The sequence below is a fragment of the Xenopus tropicalis genome, chromosome 8, assembly GCF_000004195.4.
Source record: "Xenopus tropicalis strain Nigerian chromosome 8, UCB_Xtro_10.0, whole genome shotgun sequence".
NCBI classification, from domain to species: domain Eukaryota; kingdom Metazoa; phylum Chordata; class Amphibia; order Anura; family Pipidae; genus Xenopus; species Xenopus tropicalis.
This window is the reverse complement of record NC_030684.2, coordinates 123224636-123232794: the sequence shown is the minus strand read 5'-3', so window position 1 is coordinate 123232794 and position 8159 is coordinate 123224636. Positions and strand designations below refer to the sequence as shown.

The window sequence follows — 8159 nt, the reverse complement described above, 5'->3', positions numbered from 1 at the left end:
TTGTCTGCTTACAGGGAACATACAACACACCTTTTTTTAAGTGTTAAAGCGTTTCTTATCTGGAACAATCTGTTTTTGGATTGACTGTTACTTTATAGATCAGTAATATTTTGTTTTGCTCCATACAGACCATCAATTGATTACATGCGGCATACACTGGCCTTTATCTATGCTATTGAGGAGATCAACTCTAATGAAAAGATTTTACCCAACATAAGCCTGGGCTACATAATGTATGATGCCTGTTCTAATGAGGTTGTTGCTCTAGACCGAATATTCAGGATTCTGTCAGAAATAAATGGAGCCATACCAAATTACAGTTGTCAGAAAAGACACAAGCCTGTAGCTGTTATTGGCCACTCATTGTCTTCTACAACCTACACAATTGCTCAGATAACTCAGCTCTATGGATACTCACAGGTATTATATTATAAAATTGCCACCAACAATCTCCATGTATCATATGCCACCCACTCATGTATATCTTATTCATCAAAGACAATAGTAATGCCAACTAACCAAAGGAGAGGAAAGTCACATTTCATGTTAGGACCGTGTAAGAACGGGTCATTTACAAAAGACATGGGGAAGAAGTTATGGGAGCAAGAGTGCTCACCTTAGTGCTCATTCAACAAGTGCTTCTTCTCTTAGTCGCCACTTTCTTTTGGGTCAGGGGGCACAGGCTAGCCCTGTCATTACCACAGGCACTACTGAAACATTCCTGGCCAGTTAATCATCTGTTCATGAAACCAGGCACATTAGGTCTTTGTTATAGGGATAAAATCAAACTCAAAAATATTTTTTTTTTCAGCTGAGTTACGGCGCCATGGACCCTGTGTTTAATGACCGGACCCTGTTCCCATCGGTTTATCGAACTGTTCCAAATGAGTATTTACAGTTTGAAGTCATTGTGCAACTGCTGATCCACTTTAAATGGACGTGGGTCGGGATTATATCATCAGATGATATCAGCAACCATAAAGCTAGTTTGGAACTGATTAAAGAGATGAAGAATCAGGGAATTTGTATTGAATATCATATTGTGATTCCAGTTTCTGCAAATGTTAATATGAGCCATATCCTTAAATTAATTCAACAATCAACTGCTACAGTTATTATTTTATACTGCACCTTGCTTCAAATAATGAATCTCACAAAATTATGGCGTACAGATGAATCACAGATAACTGGTAAAGTCTTTGTCACTTCAGTTGCTCTTAATGCCATTGATGATTATATTTATATGGAATCCTTTCTAACACTGAATGGCTCATTGCTTATATCGGTTCACAAAGGGGAGATCCCTGGTTTTATGAGCTATTTGTTTCACAGAGACTGGGGAAGGATGCCCGACAAAAACTTTGTGAACAATTTTAAGATGTTTCTTAAATGTTTCACTGTTCCATCCAATGATAGCCAATCCCGCTGCTTATTATTCCACAACTGGAAAAATACTAACTATGTAACATCTGTTATCTACAACACGGTTCATATACTGGCACAAGCTTTACACCAGATGCATTTAGACAGAGCGCTGTTTGATACTGAGTCTAAAGATTTAGCAGCGGAATCGAAATACAAGGTGAATATTTTCAATGCAATTCTTTAATTTGGTAATCACTACTGAAATGTAATCAGTTTCATAAAAAATGCTGGAAATGAGCACGATTGTTACTACATGCATTAGATCGTTTAAAAAAAACTTTCGTAAACTGCAAAAAAAATTGCTCATCCATCTCGGTTTTCTCCTATTTGAAGTGTGTCATGAAAAACACAATTCAGTTTTTAAATTTACAAAGTAATATCTATCTAAAATTACACAGAATACTTTATTTAACTCAGAAATTTGCAACATTTTCTTTTGCTAATGACTTTTAGGGGCACATTCATGAACGCTCGAGCAATCGGGCTCGAACATTTCTATCCCAAAACAACGTGGGAGTTCCCAAACTCTCACGTGGTTTCTTCATCCAAATAGCCCGATTTGTGCAATTTGGGTTTTTCTTTTCCCCGACCAAAAAAAGAAAAGCTTGGTACCTAAAACCTGCCAAACTTTTCTTTTTTTGTTCAAGGAAAAGAAAAACCCAATTTGCACAAATCGGACTATTCGGGTGAAGAAACCATTTGAGAGTTTGGGAACTCCCGCATGGTTTTGCGATACGAATGCTCAAGCCCGAAGGCACGAGTGTTCATCAATGTGTCCCTAAATATATTAAGCGGCCTATAAATTCAGCTGTCAAATTTTACATTTCTGATTTTTTTCTACTTTACTTGACATCCTTTTTGTTCAGATCCTATTCTTTTTATAGACAAAAAAATTGTGCCAGAGATTTTGCAAACGTTTTGCTTTTGGTTTGTTATGGAATCTTCTGGCAAGATTAACCCATTTTTATATTAAACTAGAACATTTGTTTCAGGTAAAGGGTTCCTAAACTGTGAGTCTTTCCCCTCTAGGGGTGGTCATTGTATTAGATGGGGGCAGTTAGAAAAATGTAAAGCAGGATTGTAGGCAAATTTGTATCTACTAAATACTAACAAAAACCCAACCCAAGGGCAAGATTGTTGGGTGAATGTAGTAGATAATCCTGAAAGGCAAACCTGGAGGCCATTACAGTATGGTTTCAGGTGAATTCTGACTTCACTCTAACAGTAAATTTTCTAATTTGGTTATCTTGATACTTCAGGAGTATCAAGATACTCCTAGAAACCAAGTCTACAAGTCAATTAGGATGAGCTGTAGACTTAACACTCATTTCCTGACCTATAACTTCTTAGCTAGAATGACAATGCTTTCTTATATGTCGATTTTGGGCAAAGGCCGGACTACAAAGGTTATGTAAACTGGAAATGTCTTAAAATTGCTTTACATGCGGATTCTTCAAAGCTCACAGCCATTTTAATTTTCTATAGTTGAACCGTTACCTGAAAAAGGTTCATCTGAAAACTTTGTCTGATGAAATATTCTTTAATGAACAAGGATCTGTTGCTGGGAAATTTGATATTCTCAACTTAATTATTGAATCAAAAAATCAAATTCGAAAAATTCCTGTTGGCAGTTTTGTGCCTTCAGCCTCTCCAAAGCTAATTATCAATGAAAGCACCATTGTATGGAATCCATGTTTTAAGAAGGTAAAATATTGCATACTGTACCTTTCCTATCTATAGAAATAAATTTCAAGCTCACCTGTGAACACAAAAAAGTTTGTTTTAATACAGACAATATAATGTGCTTGTGCTTTATTCATACTCTTTAGAATAGGGGGCTGATTTACTAATCCACGAATCCGAATCCCGAATGGGAAAAAATCGGATTGGAAACGAACATTTTGCGATATACGTCGAGACTTTTTCGGGAATTGTCGTGACTTTTTCATAGCCGTTACGACTTGCGCAAATTGTCGCGACTTTTTCGTAGCCATTATGACTTGCTCGAATTGTCGTGACTTTTTCTAGTAAACGGCGGGCAAACCTTTCCGATTTTTTCGCGACAGCTACGAAAAAGTTGCGTCAATTCACGCAAGTCGTAACGGCTACGAAAAAGTCGCAACAATTTTAAAAAAAGTCGCGACGGCGACGAAAAAAATCGCAAAATACCGATCATTACGAAAAAAACGCATTCGGACACTTTCGATCCATTCGTGGATTAGTAAATCGGCCCCTAGGGGTATGTAAGGGAAAGCTTTTTCCATCACACAGACATAGAGCAATGACTAACATTGATAGCATGAATGTATCTACACCTGGTTACAGTAAAGGGCCATTACTGATTTCTTTTTGTAAAACATCTAACTCATTGGATTTATGCATGAACAGACTGTATATCCAAAATGATGGAGGGGTTAATCCACTATGGCCAGGGTGACTAAAAAGATATATCAATCTCAACTTTAGAATCTGAGGAACATATCAATACAAATACAATAGCACACGGTACATTTAAGGGCAATTTTATGATTGTTCGAGCTTTCTGGGCTCAAGCAATCATAAAGGAAACCCTGCGTGAGTTTACTAATAGTGATGAGCGAATCTGTCGCTTCTCTGGAAAATTTGTGAAACGGAACAAAAATCTGCAAAATGGTGAAAAATCTAACACATGCTTTTGTTGCGCAACTCTTTTGACGCAAGTGTCGTTTTTTGTTGTATGCATCTTTTTTTGACACGACCGCAACTTTTTTTTGATGCACAATGAATTTTTCCGCAGCAAATTTTCGAGGTAGTTTCACAAAACAGTTTGCCAATGGAGACATGCTGAAATTTGCTGCGAATCCATGCCTGGCGAAAAAATTAGTTCAACTCTATTAACTAATTCACCTTGGGTAGGAAACCCTGTGTGAGGTTACAAAATCATGCTGGGTTTCATTCCCAGATTTCCATAATATTTACCAAACAGGCTTTTTTCTTAACAAAAACCTGTTTGGCAAAAATAAGGGAAATTGCTGAGCTTTTTCAGCACGAAACCCAGTGTGACTTAGCAAACTCATGTGGGGTTTTCTTTATGATTGCCCGAGTATGAAAGCTTGGGCAATCATAAGTCAGACCCCATGGGGAGAAGGAAAGTCAAAATCTATAAAGCACACTATTAAATAGTACTACTATTGCTGTGTAAAAATCCTATATTCCTGGCTTGCCTAATGAAAGAATTACAGAGATACACTTACTAGAACCTACATACTTGTTTCAGTGAACGGTGCCGCCATCTTTAATAAGGCATGCAGACTCCCTTTCCCTCACTGTCTCTACTGCACAGGTGCCCCCCAACATCCTCCCTGTGTCCCCCCGCATCCTTCTGTGTCTCCCACCCCCAGCAGCTGTGTCCTTATATGTATCAGATATCTGTATCCATAACATACACCCTCGTCTGCACAACCCCCCCCACCGCCCCCCCCCCCACGTCACACACCACCCGCTCGGTCCGCTCGCTTCCTTTTGCCAGTTACCCCCCCCTTGCTCGTTCACTCCCCCCGGTCCGCTCCCCCCCAGCCCCCCCGCTGCTTGGAACTCTCCCCCTTGCCTCTCCCCCCATCAGCAGCCACCGCCGCCGCTCCCCTGCCACACAGAACTCTCCCCCCTTGCATCTACCCCCCCAGCCGCCGCCACTCCTCTGCCACTCAGAACTCTCCCCCCTTGCCTCTACCCCCCAGCCGCCGCCACTCCCCTGCCACTCGGAACTCTGCCCCCTTGCCTCTCCCCCCACCAGCAACCCGCCCCCCCGCCGTCGCCGCAGGGAACTGTTCCCCCTTGCCTGTCCCCCACCAGCTCAGAGGGTGCTGAATGGAGACTCACGATTGTGACCCGCTGATTATCAACATTGCGCATGCGCTGCCTCTGTTCACAAGTCCTCAAGTCTGGGAAGGAGAGAGGCATCATGGGAACTTTATTCACACAGCTCTGTGTTTTTTTGTCCGGTTTGGCTTCAGAACCTGTAAACCATCACTATATGGGGAGACTTAAGGGCACCTTTGAGACAATGGATGGTAAGCCTGCAGCTTGAGATTAACTCTTTACTAGCCTTTCCTTCTCCTTTAAACAGAAAAGGGTAGGTGGGATAATTTAGCTATTCCTTAATTCGACGCTGTGATTATCATTCTTTTTTTATTGAGAACTAGGTATATGGGTTGAGACTAGTGATGAGCAAATCTGTCCCGTTTTGCAAAACGCATTTGTCGCGCAATTTTTTTGTCGCCCGCTTCTTTTTTTTTTTGACGTGACCGTGCCCATTTTTGCCATAACCACAAACGCACCCAATATTGGTGCACAATCAAATATATTTACGCACAACACATTTTTCTGCTGCGAATTTTCACGGAAGTTTCGTGAAACAATTTGCCAATGGCAAAATGCGGATATTCGCTGCGAATCCATGCCTGGCTAAAAAATTCGCTCATCACCAGTTGAGACAAACCAAACTTAATTAAAGCATCTTGCACAAGACTAAGCTCATCTTCAGTTAAAACTGATTATACTTTTGTATGGTCCATTTGGAGATAGTCTTTAATAAATTCTTCTTTGTCTGTTAAATAAGAGTATTCTTCTGATTATTACAGAACCAAACATTTATATTTCATTATGTTTCTGTAGACTCCGGTCTCTCTGTGTAATGACATTTGCCCTACTGGCTACCGAAAAGCTATTGAGAAGGGAAAATTCCCTTGTTGCTATGACTGCATTCGATGTTCTGAGGGTGAGATAGCCAGCTCTCCGGGTAAGCCTTTACTAACTGATATTGCACATCCCTTAATACAATTCTATTGCTTAGCTTGGGGGAAGATTTATCAAAATGTGAGATTAGAGCATATGACAGAAAATTTCACCCCGTTTCTATTAATTCCTATTGGAGTTTTGGGAATATATTTATCAATGGTTTGAGTAATACACTTCTAAAAATCCTATAGGAATAAAAAGAAAGTGGGTTAATTGTACTGTAGTGAGCTCTAATTTCATATTTCGATAAATCTGCCCCACAATTTCTTTACTTGGTTTAAATAATAAGATATTTTGTTATACTCTAGGATCATAGTGTATTTAAGATAACCTTGGTACAGTAATTCCGCGTCAAGCATGCAAAAACGCATCCTTCTCATATATATCACCCATGCCACCAGTTAGCTTTTATTTTGCTCTTTTTTATGGGAGAGGAAGGAAAAACCTGCTGTGTACAGAAGTCAGGTTACATTTTCATGTTCACCTAAAAAGTGAAAAAAATCACTTCTTATACATGCTATTGATAAGGAGAAACTTGCTTGCTGTAGAACCATTTAGTTTTAGTTTTAATGTGCAGTGCTGTGATACTGATATGTACTGTTTATTCAAAGATTCAGAGCATTGTCTCCAATGCCCAGAAGATCACTGGTCCGATCCAAGTAGGAATTTTTGTCTCAGAAAAGCTGTGGACTTCCTCTCCTATGGGAACTGCTTGGGAATGGTATTAGCAACTGCCGCCCTTCTCTTCTCTGTATGCACCGGTGCAGTCCTGTGGCTCTTTATAAAGAACAGGAGCAGCCAAATTGTGAAAGCCAATAATCGGAACCTCAGCTACATCCTTCTTGTTTCTCTCTTCTTGTCCTTCTGCTGCTGTTTCTTGTTTATTGGGCGCCCTGTGCCCATAACCTGCATCCTGAGACAAACTGCATTTTTGTTCTTATATACTGTCGCCATTTCTTCTTTACTTGCAAAAACATTAACTGTTATTATTGCATTTCATGCCACAAAACCTGGGACCAGGTTAAGGAAATTTGTGGGATCTAGGGTTTCTATTTCTCTTGTACTACTTTGTTCATTAGGCAAACTTGCCATTTGCAGCACTTGGCTGATATGGGCTACACCATTTGTGGCACTCGGTACCAAGACAACACAAAAGACAATGACTCTCTGGTGCAATGAAGGTTCTATTGCTGCTTTCTATGCGGCAGTTTCTTACACAGCTTTGTTAGCTCTTCTTAGTTTTATTGTTGCCTTTATGGCACGAAAATTACCAGACAGATATAATGAGGCACAGCACATCACCTTCAGCATGCTGGTGTTCTGCAGTGTCTGGGCCTCCTTCATCCCAACATACCTGAGCACCAAAGGCAAATACATGGTGGCTGTGGAGATATTCGCCATCCTTGCCTCTACTGCTGGATTATTGTCCTGTGTATTTGTCCCTAAATGTTATATTATACTCTTAAAAGGTAATCTAACCACCCAAAAGGTAAAGCTTAAAATTATGCAACAGATCCATGATAATGTATGAAAAACCAAAAAGACATAATCGGTAATACACAAAAAATGTACAAACCGGATTCCAAAAAAGTTGGGACACTAAACAAATTGTGAATAAAAACTATACGCAATGATGTGGAGGTGCCAACTTCTAATATTTTATTCAGAATAGAACATAAATCACGGAACAAAAGTTTAAACTGAGAAAATGTACCATTTTAAGGGAAAAATATGTTGATTCAGAATTTCATGGTGTCAACAAATCCCAAAAAAGTTGGGACAAGTAGCAATAAGAGGCTGAAAAAAGTAAATTTGAGCATAACGAAGAGCTGGAAGACCAAATAACACTAATTAGGTCAATTGGCAACATGATTGGGTATAAAAAGAGCTTCTCAGAGTGGCAGTGTCTCTCAGAAGCCAAGATGGGTAGAGGATCACCAATTCCCACAATGTTGCGC

General features: G+C 39.8%; 1 protein-coding gene across 1 annotated transcript; it reads left to right on the top strand.

Moving 5' to 3' along the window:
- Positions 1 to 826: 826 nt before the first annotated feature.
- Positions 827 to 7732, top strand: LOC105948115 (vomeronasal type-2 receptor 26). The gene is made up of 5 exons (XM_031891747.1): positions 827 to 1582; positions 2685 to 2831; positions 2911 to 3129; positions 6079 to 6202; positions 6813 to 7732. The coding sequence occupies exons 1-5, from the start codon at positions 827 to 829 to the stop codon at positions 7730 to 7732; spliced, it is 2166 nt and encodes a 721-aa protein (XP_031747607.1).
- Positions 7733 to 8159: the final 427 nt, after the last annotated feature.